At 38.3% G+C, this 18,584-nt stretch overlaps 1 protein-coding gene across 13 annotated transcripts in view; it reads left to right on the plus strand.

Annotated features, from left to right (window-relative positions):
- Window positions 1-18,584, plus strand: part of Erc1 (ELKS/RAB6-interacting/CAST family member 1) — a 451,367-nt gene that overhangs the window by 412,899 nt on the left and 19,884 nt on the right. For 9 of the 13 annotated variants that reach the window (XM_013520186.1, XM_013520187.1, XM_013520189.1 and 6 more), the window contains one exon: window positions 9,824-10,012. In XM_013520186.1, the coding sequence (XP_013375640.1) occupies window positions 9,824-10,012 (189 nt within the window). Of the gene's footprint in view, window positions 1-9,823; window positions 10,013-18,584 lie in introns of those variants that run through there. The other 4 variants (XM_013520192.1, XM_005395949.2, XM_013520190.1 and 1 more) reach the window with 1 other exon arrangement.

The following is an 18,584-nucleotide window of genomic DNA, read 5'->3' on the forward strand; positions in this document are numbered from 1 at the left end:
TCCTGTTAAGCACTGTTAAATGAAGAGCTTTGTCTGCCAAACAGGCTGTGAGCATTCAGCAATAGACTTCTAGATATCTACATGGTCTTCTGTGTTCAGTTTTATCCTAACTTAAAATAATTGACTAATAGCAAATTGTCTCCGTCTGCTCCAACTCTTCTGCATACACACAACCTTAATATGACCTTGAAATAAATGTTAGAGAAGAGTCTTTTCCAAAGACTGGCCTTTTCTAGCCTTTGACAGATAAGATATCAAATCTCATGGTTTGTAGATAATGGTATTTGTCTTCTCTTCCTTGTGATCTTACAGACTAGGTGTGTTCTTTATCATCTAAGTTGACATTCTTTGTTAGGAGGTTTATTTTTCTTACATGGGCAACTTCACTTGCATATCTGTTCCACTCCAAATGCAGTTATAAAGTAGAGAAGAAAGAAAATGAAATATTGTGATAAAGATTGTTAGTATATTTTTTCCAACAAACAAGCCTGTTTTTGTTTCTTAAATCTGTCTATCCAGTAGACATGTAATAATGCCAAAAATGACTCTTGTACTTGACTACACAGACAATAATAATGGAGATACTTCAGGCAGGGGACCTCAGACAGAATGGAGAGTAAATTGTCAGGTTGGGTGTTTAAGTGTGTGTGCAGGCATGCAAGGAGGTGAAAGCTACCATTTTTGTCTGTGGCCAACTGCTTGCCTCATTTTTAAGTCCACCATCTGTCTGTACGTGGCTTTCCTGCTCAAAAAACATAAAATCTCTCTTTTCCCTAATGTACTTTTTTCTCCATGCCTAGATTTTCCCCTTTATATCTCATTCATCAATATGGAGTCCTAGAATTTCATTGTATAGCAGAAAAGTCATTTATATATAGTCACGCTAGAGTTAAACCACACCATTGAACAAACAAATTTACAGATATTTATAGAGTGTTTCATCTGACAACAGAATCCACATTTTTCTCAGTGGCATCTATTTTTCCAAAATAGACCATATCGTAGGCCATAATACATGCTTAAATACTATTGGATCATAATGGAATGAAGTTAGAAATCAACAGCAAAAGAAGCAATAGGAACTATGCAAACACATGGAAAGTAATACATTATTGAGCAGTCAGTGGATTACAGAAGAAATCAGGGAAGAAATTAAAAATATTCCTAGAGTCAAGTGACATAGCATTGACCCTACTTCTGGTATCAAAATTTGTCTCAGTCACTTTCCTTGTTGTTGGGACAAAGTATTCAACACTCACAACTTAAAGGAGAAGTTTATTTTGACTCTTGATTTTTAGTGGGTTCAGTCCATAGTTAGCTGGCTCCAAAGCTGGAAGTACAAGGAGGAAGAGTCTCTCAGAGGAACGCTGTTCACATCATGGTAGCCAGGAAGAGATTAGACAGGGAAGGCAATACATACCCTTTCAGGTGATGCCCCCAATGAACTACCTCTTCTGACCAGTCCTCACCTATGGATTCATCAGTGGGCTACTCCACAGATAAGTATAGTGTCCCCATTATCTGATTGCCTTCCAAAAGCTCCACCTCTGAGTGAATGATAGTTTGGGGGGACATTTTAGTTACAAACTATAACACTTGGTTAGCTTGTGACAGCTTTGTGTTTCATGGGACATTCCTTCCATTTATCCCCTTTTATCCAGCCCACCTTCATCTGTTCATATGCATTACCCTACCTGTTGGTAACTGACCTTATTTTTATGTGTTATAATCTTCCAAATACTAAAGGAAGTACTTGAGATATTTATAGCCTTAACATCCTCATCAAGCACATAAATAGATAGATGGAAGTGCTCAACAGACTTTCTTTCCTCTCTAATATACAAGCCCGTACCACTCTGTTTTTTGTTTTTTTTGTTGTTGTTGTTTTTGGTTTTTCTCCGGTACCGGGAACCGAACTCACGACCTTGTGCTTGCCAGGCAGGCGCTTTGCCGCTGAGCTAAATCCCCAGCCCCTAAGCCCGTACCACTCTGTTTGCTGTGCACATCCCTGAAATTTTACTCCAGCAGCATCTCTTATAATCCATAAGATAAGGTAGATTTTAACCGAATGAAGGCAAAATGTAGACAAATTTTATGTCGAAATGTGACATACATGTTTCTAGTCCAGTTGTTGATGGGACTGCAACCTCCTGAGCCTGGCCATTACTCTCCACATTCTTGTCAGCATTGTGGTCTTTAGCTCCAATAAGAATCACCCATTCATCAGTCTGGCAACATTCATCTTTACAACATTCTAAAGCTTCTCTAGATCTGATCTCCAAACCTTTCCAAGCTCCTCCCACAAATCACTTCCAGTGTACAGTTATATCCTCAACCCCACTTCTCCCTTACCAATTTTCTGTATTATTCAGCTTTCCTGTTTCCAAAACACCACACCCAGAACCCACAAATTAAAGGAGAGGTTTAATTTGGCTTATGGCTTTAGGGAATTCAGTACATAGTTGCCTGACTCCAAGGCAGAAATATAATGGTGGAAGAGTGTGGCAGAACAAAGCTTCTTTAGTTTATGGCAGCCAAGAAGCAGAACTAGGAACAACACCAAAGAGGAAGGAAGGGGCAAGGTACCTGAGACATACCAAATGTCATGCCTCAGTGACTTACCTAGACACACTAAGAAATGTGCCTCTCCAGTTCCTGGGTAGCTCCAAAGTCAGTCAAGTTGACACAATCAAGTTTAATTGTCACAATCAGTAACATTATTTTAGGAGTTTTGTTTTTTTGTCATGAATATTTTTTGGTTTATGGCCATACCACCCTGAACGTGCCTAATCTCGTCATGAATATCTTTTGGAAGATAAATAGTCTATAAAATCTGTTTGATGGAGTCATCTAGATACATACAGAAAATTGATGCAAAGTGCAGATTAAGGTTTGGAGTTCTGAGTTCTTGCTTCCTGTGATCCCTTGGGTGGAGGTGTGAAGCAATGATGAAGATCTTAGATGTGTTAGGAGGGCTCTTCATGCTGTTCGAGTTGATTCATATTCATGCAGTTTGTCGGTAACCTGCACTACAGTGTGGCTCCTGGTTAGAATGGATCAGTTGCCTCTGGTGAATAACTTGCAAATCCAACCCCATGAGCTCACCTTGGGTAATGACTGCCCTGTCGCCACCATGCAGACTGACTTCTTTGAAATCATCTTCTGTCTGTGTCATGAGGATTTATGAACAACAGTCAGGTACACTCACTGAAACTTCAATCAGATATAACCCAGAGCATTTAGTTTTTTTCTCTACCTCCCCATAACATGCTCCAGGAATGTTACCAGTGAGCACTATAATGAAAAGAAGAGGAGAGCCTAGCCATGAACACAGGCTAGTGCAACAGATGTGGCCACTGTCAGGTGGAATCAGGTGGACTCAGGAGCCCATCTAGTAGCATTATCTTGGGGCAGTTGATCCTTGTTGGGACATAGAAGTTTTAGTGCTTCCTTTTACATGGAAGGATTTAACCTATAAGTTCTGAACAATGAAGTGATCTTAACAACCCTGGCTGCTTGAAGATTTCACTGCTTCTTAGATATTGGACAATGCCTATGGGAGTCATCTTTGACCATTTCTTTTTTTATTATTATTTTAAAGAGAAAAAAAACCTGACAAAACAACAATAAAGGCAGAAACAACAAAAATGATACATGACCTCAAAACAAAATGAGAGAATTTAACAATGGTTGCTACACTACATACTGTTACCTTCAACAAAGTTGCTCAGTCCACCAGATGTAAGAATGCAAGATTGATCAAACAGTCAAAAACAATAACAAGTAATAAAAAAAATGGAAACAATACAGAGCTTCACCATCCAAGTTGGTAGGAATTCAGCAGTGGTTCTTATATTGCAATTGTTGTCTTCAAATCTGTTGTTCGGATTACCAGGTACAAGCATACAAAATTGGTCAAGAAAAAAGATAATTTTAAGCATTAACTGTTTATTTCAGTAAACCACAGACATCAGCAGTACACCTATCCCAGCTATCCTTAATATATATGTATAAATTTTGTTTTTCATTTTAAAGAGAAAAGAAAGGGGCTGGGGATTTAGCTCAGCAGCACAGTGCCTGCCTGGCAAGCGCAAGGTTGTGAGTTCAATTCCCAGTACTGGAAAAAAATAAAGAGAAAAGAAAAAGTAACAGTAAGTATAAAGAATAAGAAAAGAAAAGAATAACAATAATAGCAAAAACAAAAACATAAATAAAACAGCATAAAAAAGCAATAAAAATTACCATTTCAGTATGACCTTTTAAAATGAAAAACTTGCTATTCTATCCACACTTATGAAGTCTTTGGGTGGAGAAAGGGCTTCTCCAGATTTTAAATTTGTGATAAAGGCAATTTTAGAGCAATAAACTTCTGCAGTTCTTTAAAAAAAAAAATTGGAGTTCTGGCATTTCTTGGCTTTAACTTCAAGTAGGTTAGCTTTTATTTTTTCATGAAATGCTTAATGTTTATTGACTTACTCCTAAGAGAAATGCAGCTATGATATCTACCAGCTAAACACAAATGCAGTCCAAAGCTGCTGAAACTTTCCAGATTCTCAACACTAACAATAAGGTTGGTTTGTTTTTTGTTTTTGTTTTTGTTTTTCTGTTTTGTGTGGTTTTGGTGTTGAGAAATGAACCCAGGCCCTTGCACATGCTGGGCAAGCAGCTGTATCTTATAAACTATCTTAGGTGTAGAGTTGACAGGCATATTTTATCTGGTATATTTCTTGCAGAAAAATGTATAAAGTAAGGGCTCCCTAAAGAAATTTTTTTTCTCTTTGTTAGGATTAAAGATGAGGACAGATCATAGCACTAAAAACATCTAGGGAATCTGTTAATTAACTTTCTGCTTGTGCTTCAGTTGAAAATGTTTAAAAAGGTTTGGTCCCAGTGGCCATTTAAGCGTTAAAAACTTGTTCAACATCATAAGTATATAATTAAGACTAAGTAAAACTGGGCTTTAAGTCAGGCAAAAAATTTATTTTGTAATTTAAATATTCCCAAATGTAAATTCAAAATTAAAGATGTCACTTACACAAATTTTAATTTACCCAATTTAAATATTATATATACCCAACACATGAATTACAATATTTTAAGCTATAGAATAGGACTATACCTTTTCATGTGTGTATTTGATACTAGGGACTGCATCCAAGGCCTTATGCATGCTAGATAAATACCTACCACTGAGCTGCATCCCAAACTGTTTTTTTCTTTTTTTTTTTGAGACAAGGTTTGACACATCTTATTCTTAATATACCCTGCAGTTAAAGGTTAATGTGGCGTAAAACAAAGTCACTCACTAGTCTGAATTATGATTTTTTTTGTTGCAGTAACTGTTGTTTGTTATACAGTATATCTGATCATTGTAACAATAGGGTTATAAAATACAGTAGTAGTTTTTAAAGAGTCTAAACTTTTACAAAATAGTTGCATTCCAGTGAAAATATAATACCTAGCTTCAGATCTTAAAAAAAAGACTTAAAACACTATTCTTCATCTTCCTGATCCTCAATTACAGCATTGACCAAGAATTTAAACATAGTAATCAAGGGGAAGAAACTTCGAGGCAGGATTAATGAACTTTATTTTTTGTCTCCTTTTTTACTTTTCAGAATTAAGCTGTCTGCTGGGACCTCTGGGGAAAAAAAATGCAATTAATACAGTGCAGTGGTTAAACTTAATTATGCCCACACTAGTAAAGCACACTTCTGGGTGTTTCTGAGTGTGTCATGGAAGTATGAGCTTGAGTACTGTATCTGGCTCCTTGCCCCTTTCTGGTATTGTTTCCCTACTTTCTTCCCAGCCACCATGAACTAAGCAGTTTTGTTCCATTGTGATCTTTCACCATGATGTGTCTGTCTTGGAGCTAGCCAGCCATCGACTGAGTCTCCTGAAACTGAGCTAAATTACACCTGTCTTCCTCTAAGTTGTGGGTGTCAGGTATTATTCCATAGTGACAGGAAAATGACTAATAGAGACAGTAATGATTTTGTCAAGTTAATCTGTTAATTTCTTAGACATTTTTAATGCACTCTGCATTGAGAGATAACAATGGAATGGTGGCCCAACAAGGAATCAGAACTACTAACATTTATGTGATTACTGTATGGGCAGTTGGACCTGCCTCTGATGACTTCAGCAAGTAAAAAGAAGAGCAAAAATGGTGTAACCAACTCAGGACAGTGAGCTAGCCATAGAAGAATCATGCTAGATATAATAGTCATTTGCCAGGAACACAGTATATGATGAATATGTACAGCTTTGAAAAGTGATATCTTCCAAGCAACAAAACATTAGTTCCTCAGGGTCAAATATGTACCAAAGTCCCAAATAATACTGAATACCTGTTACTAAATCTAGTTTTTATGATGAGGATATGCCATTCCTCTTAATATAGCATCCTACAATGTGTTGGACCCACCTAACCTATACTTAAAGTAAGTATCTCATAGAATAGAGTAGGAGAAGAAAAGCAGGCTAGCTAATTGGCTGGTGGGGCAGGACTTTTGTTCTGCACATTCTATCCTGGTATTTAAAAGTCAAATGGTCTGAGAAGGTATGTTCAGATCTCATACATACATAAATTACAAAAGTAAAATACTGTAGAATCTTCAGCTACTATCTTTATCAAGTAATACAGGAGCAGCTCTTCAGTCTTCCAAAAACCCTTTAGTCATCTAACCGTAAGTGGGAATGGTTATATTTTCAGACCACTGTCCTCTGTATCCATACGCTATCACATGCTGGCCTCTGAAATCTATTTGAGAGTCTTAACACGTAAACTAATTATTGGAAGAAGAAATAAAGCTCTCAGCACTTGAAGCAAAACTTTCTTTTCTCTTTTATAACTATTTTCGTTATAGATTGTTAAGTGTAAGAGTGCAGAATGTTGACATTTCAGTGTCATATTTGGTACAACCAAAGGTTATCCTGACTTTATTTTTTAACTGCTTTTTTTCCAGGTGGGGGGGGGGGATATGGGATTATAGTTCTGAATAGCTATAGAAGCAATTTGGCCTAACCACATTTCTGATAATTTTTGGTAGGAGTTCTGCCAAATATATGAGGTCGTATGTGGAGAAAAGATATAATTTAAACATCACACAAGCTGTCCTCTTTACTTGGCAAGTGCTCTTTTTCTCTCTTGAGACTGGGCAGTGGCATTTCTACCTTGTAGGAATCACAATTTCTTTTCTAAGTGGACTGCTTAAATTAGACAGGATGAGTCAGAGGAGATAAGGGCATTTCCTGCATGACTGACATGGATTATTTACTCCAGAGAGACCCAAGTAACTTTTTTATGGGCAGATCTGGAAACTGCTATTGGGCAGTTTTTATATAGTTTGCAGTAGTAATTTGTGTGTGTGTGTGTGTGTGTGTGTGTGTGTTTTGTTTTGTTTTTAATCATTTCCCTTTAACAGAGCAAGAAAGGACACATTCTGAATTTTGCATAGAATGTTTGATCATAGAAAAAAATCATTATTGCATTATTTCTTAAGTTTTTGTTTGGATTTTGAAATATTTCAGCATGCAAAAATTCTGTTGCATTGTTTATTGAATCCATTAGCACTTTACTGTAAAATGCGTTAAACTGGTTTGAAATCCCTTTTTGATTAAGAACAAGAGCCTAAAATAATTCAATATATCCAGTCAAAGTAATGATAGTGAACTAGTAATCATTCTAAATTCCATTTTCACATAAGGAATATGACCTTTTCTTTAAGGTCATTTATCATATTGTTGGTAGTCACACATCTTCATTCTAGTTTTCAATCCAAAGTGGGTACTTGATCACTTAAAGCATCTTTTGGTCTTGAAGCACATGTGTGACATTCTGTGATGGCAGCTGCATACACAAACACAAGGGGGATGAAAATAAATTGCACAAACCCATTTTGAAAATCTCCAAGATGGTTTTCTTATCATTGTGTCTCTAAATATAGAGAAAACCATGCTTAAAAAAGAAAAGAAAATGAAGTAGGGATGTTTTACTTGGAGTCCTAGAGGGTGTGATAAAAAACCATGATGAGATGGTTTTGTCATTGATGTTCAGAGTGTATATACATTGAAAGGAATGTTGCCTTTAAAGGCTACACTTCGCAGTTCTTTTTAAATTTTTAAACTTTGCACAGTGAATATGCATTGGAGATCAGAAATAAAATACAATTCTCGTGTGAGAAATAGGTGTTTGTGAAAAAATTCCCCCAGTGAGTATGCATTGGAGATCAGAAATAAAATACAATTCTTGTGTGAGAAATAGGTGTTTGTGAAAAAATTCCCCCAGTGAGTATGCATTGGAGATCAGAAATAAAATACAATTTTTGTATGAGAGATTGGTGTTTGTGAAAAAATTCCCCCACTCTCTTTAAACCTGCTGGATTGAGCACATCATCTGTGACTGGCTGTATCATTACTGCCTGTCCTAGGCAGGAAATTTCAATGTAGAACTAGTACCATGAGCCTGCTTATTGGGGTCTGAGAGGATTTAGGAGCTTTCCACAGCAGCACCTCAGTGTTTAACTATTATCCTTAAAAGAAGTATATGGATTTTCTTAATTTGAAGTTATAATAATTGATTCACTTTTTTCTAGTTTCTTTAGCCAGTTCCAGGTTCTATAAGATATCCTCTAATAAGGCAAACTCTGATCTCTTTAAAGTTTGTTTTCTGTGAGGTGCATGAAGTAATCAGTGTTGCTGTCAAAAGTGATACTAGGCCTTGTTTCTTTTGACTGGAAGATTATTGAGCTCCTTATTCCTCAGGTGAGTCTGAGGTATCCTGTTGAGAAAAATGCCAGGCTACTGACAGGCAGCAGGCGCAGACCTTGTCTCTTGAGCCCTGGAAACACTGAAAGTGGCCAGCATCCTGGCAGTGTTGTGCAGCCAGCAACAGCTGCTGTGCATCGAGCACACAGTGCTGTGGCTCTTCAGTGTGCTGTGATGTAAGAACCTGGCCCGACTCTCTTCCTAAACACCAGCTGTGACCCACTTTTACGGACCCGGCCAAAGACTGTCCCGAGAGCTGTCAGGTGCAATTCTGGAGCAGAAATCATTAGATAATTTACTCCCAAAGGAAGTCCAGGGAGTAGTTATTCATCTAGGGTAAGGGGAACAGAAAAGAAATGTAGAACAGGTGTGTTATTTAAGAAAAACACAGAACTAGTGTGACAACTGAAAGAATTTCAGAGTCTTGGCTGTGAGTCAGGTACTTGGAATTATATAAGGATTTATCAGTCACTGTTTAAAAAAATATCAGATATCTTCTGTGAAATGAGTGAAGAGAGCTAACCAGGATGAGGCAGATTTAGTAATTAATTCTATCATCACATCTCTTGGCCAAGAAAAACATGCACTTTTTCCAGAGCCAGAATTTTTCTTCTATTCCAAGTGAAAGAACACACAAAGTATATGTAGTACAGCCTTTCAGATGAGCAGTTTTCACTAGCAGTTTTTTTGTGACTTACTCATAAAAAAGTGAAAAAAGAAATTGTGAGGTAACAAGTCATTCTGTATCAGAAATAGCATCTCTCTAAAAACAAATTGGTCCTGTGCTCAGTCCCTTGCTTCAGTGCAGAATACTTGGTCTGGTGTCAGTACACTAAACCAGCATGCCCTCGCTATCTCCCAGAGTGGCGGCTGGGTGTGACAGTATAAATGTGCAATGTAATGTAAGCTGTTTCTCTTTATAATACTGAAAGTGTAGGTAGTGATTAGAGCAACTTCAGGCTTTGCTCAGTTTTCTTTGAGTTAGGAGGCATAAAGAGTATGTAAATTTCTCATTTCAGATTGACCTTGACTTTCCTTATTTTTTTCACCTCAGATCATCCAGCCCCTCTTAGAACTTGACCAAAACAGAAGTAAGTTAAAGTTGTATATTGGACACCTGACCGCCCTCTGCCATGACCGAGACCCCCTCATCCTTCGTGGACTCACTCCACCAGCTTCCTACAACTTGGATGATGACCAGGCAGCTTGGGAGAATGAGCTGCAGAAGATGACCCAGGAGCAGGTCAGCCTCTCACTTGAGCTTTGACAAGAACCTACCAAGGACAACTGCTGTTTGGGTTCATACGTAGGAACTGTGTCTGGGAGTACAGTGTTTAGATTCAAGATTCTTTTCAGGGAAGGAGGTGGTTCCAGATACCATTTTTCAATTGATTTATACTTTTAATTTTTTTTTTCAGTGCTGGGGGATTGAACATAGCTTTGCACATGCTAAGCAGGCTCTCTACCACTAAGCTATACCCGCCTAAATTTATTTTTAAACTAATGAAAAAGATATTTACCATATACAGTGAGTTATCTTGAAATATGTGTAAAATTGGGCCGGGGATATAGCTCAGCAGCACAAGCACCTGCCTGGCAAGCGTAAGGTCCTGAGTTCGATTCCTGGTACCCAAAAAAAAAAAAAAAAGAAGAGGAAGGAAAAGAAATATGTGTAAAATTGTTAAGTGGAGCTATTATATATTACCTCACATACTTTTTTGTGATGAGAACACTAAAAATCTGCTCTGTTAACAGTTTTCGTATGACATTGTTATTAACAGTAGCCTGTTGTATAATAGATCCCTTGAATGTATTCCTCCTATTTTATGGAAATTTTGAATCTTTTTACCAACATTTTCCCATCCCACACCACCCTCCCTACCCGTGGTAACCGCCAGTATTTTCCTAGAATCAAGCTTACTAGCCATCAGAAGACTTCAGCAGATATTCCATATAACCTTTTGAAGGAAATGTCACTTCATTCTCTCAGTAGTGTGCTCATATATCACAAACAGCTGGTTAGGAAGGAAAGTTAAGAACAGTCTGTTAACCTGCCATAGGTTATCACATAAAAGTCCAGGTCAGAGGTTATTTGAGTAAGGGATTTTTGACAAGTCAGTAGCATAGATCTTCACTTGTCTTTAAGGAACTGTGGATTACAACAAACTGTTAGGGCTTTGAGTAAAAGAACTATTAATTCTTTAATCCCAGCACTTGGGAAGCTGAGGCAAGAGGATCACTGTGAGTTCAAGGCCAACCTGAACTGCATAGTGAGACCCTGTCTCAAGAAGACCTCCAAAAAAGAGCTATTCATTTATGTCAGCCTTTTTCTTAGTACATTCACGCTGCTATAACAGAGAACCATAACCTGGGTATCTTAATAAATAACAGAAATTTATTCTCACTAGAAGCTGGAAATCCCATATATAGCAATAAAAAATTGAGGTAAACCATATTTATTGATGTCTGGAAGTAAGCATTCCTCTGCTTCTATCATGTCATAAGCACTGAGAGTGGAGTCAAAAAAAGTCACTACGTGAGCTGGGTTTGGGTTCCTTTTTGCCATAGTTTAATTACACTATCTGCTCATTCAGAGGTTTTAGATTTTATGCTGTCATATGTGGGTTTTTTTGGTTTTTTTCGGGTACCAGGAATCAAACTCACGACCTTGCGCTTGCCAGGCAGGTGCTGTGCCACTGAGCTAAATCCCCAGCACCCTCAGATATATCTTTTTAAATCAAGTTATTTTGAAGTGATGTAAGACCATAAAAATTATACACACTAATGGGGTACCATGTGATGTTTCAGTACAGGTGCACACTGTAATGTTTAAATAAAGTTAAATATACCTGTCCACAGCTATCATTATGATGAAAACATTCAAAATCCTTTCTTCTAGCATTTTAAATGTATAGTACATATGCTGGATATGAGTTGTAGAATGCCAGATTTCTTTTTCCTGCTTCCTCCCAGCTTTCAGCAGCCCCGGGCTGCCTGTATCACAGAGGGCTCTCTCTTCATGCTTCTGCCTCTCCAGGCATTCAGTGTGTGACTCATGGTGGGGACAGAAGGAATCTCTTCATACCTGACTCCAGCCTCCGTCTCAGGGTTCCTGACAGACAGCATCTTCACTCTGCAATGCAGGTTTAGACTGCAGCCTGATTTTCTCTCCCTTTCCCATTAGCAGGAGACTTCTATTTTGAATCAGTCCATAATGTGGGGGCCTAGTGGACTTCCTGTCTCTTTCCTGGTGACAGTTTGCTTTTGCTTTATGTCAATACAAGAAGTGGGGTGCATTTTCTGTGCCTTCTTTTGTAGCAGTAGTCTTTGTCTACGAACAGGGGCAGCAACAGTTTCCTTCCCTTCCCCCAGCCACACACAGCTTTTCCTGTCAAAGCAAGCGTAGGCTCTGGGCTCTGAAAGCTTTCCCTGCCTTGCCATGACACATGCTTTTTGTGGTGAGTCATGTCCATATCTTCTCTAGCATCTGGTCCTGCTGGAGTTTACACAGGACCGAAACTGGGATAGATGGCTCCAGTGCTCCTCCTAGAACAGGACCCTTACTTGCACACAGAGGAACTCGCTCAGGCTTCCTTCTCTGCACCCAGCGTTTCAGCAAGGTCTCAGCAGAGACCATTTGAAGAGCTGGAGAGTGGATATAGACGCCTTCATGCCTGGTGCTCCAAGGCATTCTGCATGAGACTTTAGGGGATGGGGGCTGGTACATTGAGATATAAACCAGTTCAGCATTAGCATCAGCTGACATCCACCTGACTATAAAATGCATGAAAATTTCAGGTAAAACGTTTACAAAAAGCTTTTCCCTTGAATAAAAATACCGTCGTTTTTGGGGGGTTTTAAAAGTTCAAACATAGTTATTTCATGAGCTCAAAGACTTGAATCTTGATAGTTTGGGAGGGACAAATACAGTGTTAGTATTAATGTTTTATATGTTTTTTAAAAAGTTGTACTGAGCATATGCTGCACATCAGTTCCTTAGATCCAGAGAGATGCGGAACCATATTCATATAGGTAATCTTTCTTATAGCTGCTTTTATTCAGCTTTACCATGAGGTGAGGAAACACTTACAAGGCTCCAAAGGCTGTTCTATTCATGCACTGCTGTGCTGTACGCTATTTCCCTGCAACAATAAACTTTTAACTTTTCAACTTATCACCAGTACAGCAGGTTGTATAGTCATAAAGTTAATATGGTAGCTAACTTGGAGCATAATATTTTTCTTAGGTCAAAATATCCTATTTTGAATAATTTTTGTGTATTGTGATTTTTGTACACATTGGCAAGTGAATCAGTCTAAGTAGATTTGATTTTGGCTAGCCATAGTTAATTGTATATACTTTAAATATTTTGGTTTGCAGGTGGTTTCCTATCTGTAAATTCTACCCAGCATATGTTGTTTAAAGAATGAATTTGGAGCGCTTTACTTCGAACTCAGTTTTCTCAAAGTCCAACAGCTAAATAAACTTGGACCAGGTCAGAGTTAACAGACTTTATACTATAGCCCAGAAAAGATGTGTTTTTAAATATCTTGCATATGTGAAGGAACAGCCATTATTTTATTTCTTTGAGATAATTTTTTGTCTAGTTCACATTATTTCTTTCAAGTCATGAAATGAAGTTGGGACTCAGACTGTAGCTCTGTGGTAGATTTTATACTTAGCATACTTGAGGTTCTAGGTTCAATCCTTAGCAACAGAACATAAGTTATATTACAACTTACTATATTAGTCTCATTTTAAGGTTAAGGGGCAACATGTTTCAAAATGCTAGAATAAAGAAGCAGAAGCCAGTGTGGTAGCTCCACTCAGGAGGCTGAGTCTGGAGAATTATAAGTTTGTTGCCAGCCTGGGCAACTTAGTGCAACCCTGTCTCAAAGTGAAATTTTTAAAAGGGTAGGGGGCTGTAGGTCAGTAGAAGAGTGCTTTCCTAGCATGTACAAGGCCCTGGGTTCAATCCCCAGTGTCTGTCTCTGTCTCTATATCTCTATCTCTGTATCTCTCTCTGTCTCGGTCTCTGTCTCTGTCTGTGTTTTCCTCCTCCCCATATACTCACACATAAAAGAAATAAGAAAAAAGAAATTCCATTCTAAATAGTAACAGCTATCATAGTTGAACAAAGTGGTTTTGGAACACTGGTTCTCAGAGAGGTTGGGGTCCCTCAGAACCTCCTGAAAGAGTTCTCCTCTTCTACATTCCCATCCCCATAACTCAAATAATAAGAGAAAATAAGGATAGAAAAAAAAATAAAGTGAAGCCAGGAGTATGGAAGGAAATTTGATTTGTTTTGCAGTTAAGTCTCTCAGAAGATAAAATAAAGGAGTAGTTCCACATAACCATGATTTTTTTGTAGTCCTAGAATCTTGAAGAAATATGATTTAATTTCAGATATTAGCCAAAATGTGCATTTATTGCTAAAACTACCCCCTTAAGCAAACACAGAGATAAAATACCAAACTTGAGAGAACAAACTGGTAAACTGGACTTCAACAAAACTTAAAGTTTCTGTTATTCAAAACACTAGAAACATTCAGTTTTTATTATTAAAAAGATACTTTTAAAATCAATAACAAGAGAAAAAAATTACTTTTAAATTGGTCAGGATTTGAAGAGAGTCTTCAGGAAAGAAGATATATAAACATGAAATCATACACCAATGAAAACCACAATTAGAACTACAGTCTCACTAAAATGGCTAAAATATGGAGCAACTGAAACCTGATATATTGCTAAAAGTATAAATGACCTAATATTTTGGAAAACTATTGGCAGTTTCTTATTAAATTAGATGTACATGTATCTTACAACCTAACATTTTGGTACTTGCTCAAGTGAAATAAAAACATACATCCATAAAAAGACATGTAACATACAAGACTGTCATAACAGCTTTAGTTGTAAAAGCCCCAAACTAGAAACAACCCAAATGTTCACTAACAGAAGAGACTTTTTTAAACACTATATATAAAATAATAGAATACTACTGCACAATAAAGAGAATGAACTTGTAGCACAAGCACTGTTAGGAATGGATCTCTAATACATTCTATTAAGCAAAAGAAGCTAGATACAAATATATATAATTAGTATATGATTCTATTTACTGATATGACATTTATTAACAAGATAAATTAAAATTAGAGTAGTGATTACCTATAACAATTGATTGAAGGAGATACAAGAGAAGTTTCTGGGGGTGATATACACATAGTCTCTACTATGACCAGAGAAATGGCCATGTCAGAATTTATCAGATTCAACACTTAAAGATCTGTATATTTTGTTGTTTATCATTACTAATTTTTTAAAGCCATACCCTAGGGCCAGGGATTTAGCTCAGTGATGTAGCACCTGCCTGGCAAGCAGGAGGCCCTGAGTTCGATTACCCGTACCCCCCAAATAAATAAATAGACAGATAAATAAATCCACACCCCACATCTACTTGCTTTTTGAACTGTTAAAGCAGTTGAATTTGTAGAGTCTACTAAAAAGGTAAAAATTGAATGTTTCCCTAAAGTACAGTTTGTTTTGTTTTGTTTTCCTTTTTGTTTTTCCAGCCTTCCATCTGGGAACTAACAACACTGGAATGAACTTTTGTGTCAGCTAGCCACTCTGTGGGTCATTGAGCTTCAGATTCCAAGGCCCTTTCCCAGCATTTAGTCTCATTTTTAATTTTCAGGAAGTATTGTTCTAAAACTTGGCTCAGACTTTGTCCTCTCCTTGGATTCCTTTTCACTTGTTTTCTTCACATTTTGATTGGTTGCTCTTTGGCTTGCACCCCTCTCTTTTCAGAGTGGTGAATTAGAGGTTGCTGTGCTGGGACAGTACTGGGCATTAGAACCTGGCAGTCAATTCCCTCACTCAGGCAATGTATCCGTCATTGGTCACAGACATGACATTTCATTCTTCCCTGTTAAATGTACTTGCCCCAGTGGCTGTTTTCACTTGAGTAAACCAAATAAGCACAATAGCTGGCAAGGGCAGAGCATGCAGGGTAGAAGTGAAGAAAAAGAAAGGTTTCCATCCTGAATATTTCTTGTCTGGTTTTCTCCTTTTTGTGATGTTTGAACTTGTTTCCTCAGGTCAGATGCTAAATTCTTACCCAAAAACTAAGAGCAGCAGCATATGAGTAACATAACCCCTCAGTCAGCAGGGTTTACCTTCTCAGGTAATCGAACTCAGGGCCTCCTGCTTGCCAGGCAGGCGCTGCACCACTGAGCTAAATCCCTGGCCCTAGGGTTGTAGGAGGCAAGACCAGACCTCTACAAAAAGAATAGCAGAGCTGTGAAGATAAATAAGTGTCCGCATCAAGACCAGGCATGAAAATTGAGTGTGTGTTGGGGGGGGGGACGACACAAATTTACAAGAAATATGCTATGGAATAAACTCACTTCTCTTCTCTGTTCTCACAGTGTAGTACTTTCTTCCTCTGACAGCTGACATTAACTTTTTTTATGCAAAGACCCAGGTATCTTGCCAATTGGATCTTGCCAGTTGGATGTTGAAATCTCTGGCAAAGAAATGCTTGCTTTAAAAATTAAATACACAAACAGAAAGGAGGAAGAATATGAAAAAGAGCTTAGCAGACTCAGCGCAGGAAGGGCTCTGAGTTGCTTCTGATAACATCCGTTAACACCAAGTTGAGAACAGGAAGAGGAAATGGGAATTTGACTATAGAAGAGAGAAGAAACTCTTTTACATAGGTAAAATGACACAAACCCTAAGTATTACTTATAGTGTATCCCCAGTGTGAGAACAGCCCATGGAGATATTTGTGCGTAAAACTATAGACTGTGTGCTAAATGTAGAATAATCTTATTTGGAGAGAGACACAGTGAGAATATATATGAATGAATGAATGAATGAATGAGGGGATCTGTGTGAACCAGAACTTTTGATAAAAGATCCTTCTAGCCAGGTATAGTGATGCCTGTTCATTCTCCCAGCTCTTTGGAAGGCTGAGGTAGGAGAATCACTTCAGCCCAGGAATTTGGATCCAGTCTGAGCAATACAGTGAGACTCCTATCTCATAAATAAATAAACCTTCCAGTCGTTTCTTCCTTGTCTTGAAGAAGGAAAATTCTGTTTTTCCTGCCTTGCTTATCGTGTCTTTTCCTCCAGTCCTTGACTAGGGCAGCTGTTGATCCTTGTGCTGCTACCCAAACTCACCAGAACTAAGTAAAATCGAACATAAAAATATTTATTCTGAATTCAAGTCTCATGTGCCCTCAGCTTTACAGCAAAGAATGTTAAAACCTTTTTAGTTTTTATTAGGTTGGCCTTCCTTGCACTGGATATTTTAGAGTTCTAAAATACAATATAGAATATTTTGTTCTGTAACTCCTTAATAGGTCCCTCTTGCATATCTCTGTCTTCCTGAGAAACCACTCTGAAGATACCACCACGTATTATAGCAGCCATTGATATTTTCCTACTAATCTATCCATAACTGTATAAAGTTTGTAATGTTCCTATCCTATTTCATAAATGGATGTATGTTTATTATTATGTGTTTCCTAGAATATTTTGTTCATGGCAAAGCTTCGTATTTAGCAAGCTCTTGATGGTTTTATAGCAGCCCTAATCTGCATTTTTTTCCCTTTGTGTTCAGTGTCTCCCCATAGGAGGAGGTGAGCACTCTTGAATCTCCAGAGCTCCTTCAGGGCAACCCTTTGCCGTTTTGGAATTTCACTAGGTCTTGACAATGACCACATTCCTGCACATTAAACACAGATCTCTTGTCTCCAATGTCTCCTAGAGATAAGGTTTCCCCAACTAAGCAGAGAAGAAAGTGAGTCCTGATGAATGCTGAATACCACGTAGACACTGTGATACTAAAGCCAATCGGCCTTAGAAACTGGGAATGACAGTTCTCCATTCCAGTCCCAGCAGAGCCTTTGAAATAAATTACCCTTAGTTTTCTTCCAGACTTTAAAATTCTTTACAAAAGGTTTGGTGGCACCAATTGTATTAAGACAATCAAGAAATAGAAATAACTACAGCGTGTGCCAAGGCTGTCTGCCCCAGCAAGCATGCATGCTAGATCTGGAGCTCTTTTGGTAATAGCGGCTACATGCAATAGTGATTCTCTAGGGAAACCTATGCACGTTTTAAAACAGAAAGAGTGTGGGATCATAACCCCTCAGTCAGTAGGGTTTACCTTCCCAGGAGTCCTCAAAGGCAGACCCTGAAATATAAGCAGTCTCCCATTGTCTGTATTGACATATAGAAGGGTACTGCTGCCTTTGTCCACTTGACTCTCCTCTGCCCCTTAAGTCAAAGCCCTGCTTTTTCCAAAGAGTCTTAGTGAATTTCTTGTTGCTAGGACAAAATACCCAATGCCCATGGCTTAAAGAAGAGGTTTATTTGACCTCATGGTTTGTAGAGGTTTTAGTCCATTCTAGTGTGGCTCCAGGGTAGTAACAGCATGATGGAAGGGCCTGGCGGAGGAAAGCTACTCCATCATGGCAGCCAAGAAGAGAGAGAGAAGGGGAGAGGCAGGGAGGAAGAGTCACTCCTCCAAGTTATGCCTCCAGTGATCCACCCCTTCTGACCATGCCCACCTCATAATAGAGCATAAGGCTTTCTTAGACCTAAACCATGACAGTGGCCGTGGCCTCCCTTCCTATAATAGCTGCTGATGCAAGGAGTACTAGCTACTTACATTACCCACCCCTCCAACACAGGCAGTAAGGAGGCGTTCTAGCTGTTGTTGCTATTCCTGAGTCTCAGAGAATCCTGTGCACCCCATATAAGAACATCCTACTGCTTGGGCCATTGCCATAGAAGTGAGGTTT

The sequence above is a fragment of the Chinchilla lanigera genome, unplaced genomic scaffold, assembly GCF_000276665.1.
Source record: "Chinchilla lanigera isolate Chin_1 unplaced genomic scaffold, ChiLan1.0 scaffold00053, whole genome shotgun sequence".
In the NCBI taxonomy this organism is placed as follows: domain Eukaryota; kingdom Metazoa; phylum Chordata; class Mammalia; order Rodentia; family Chinchillidae; genus Chinchilla; species Chinchilla lanigera.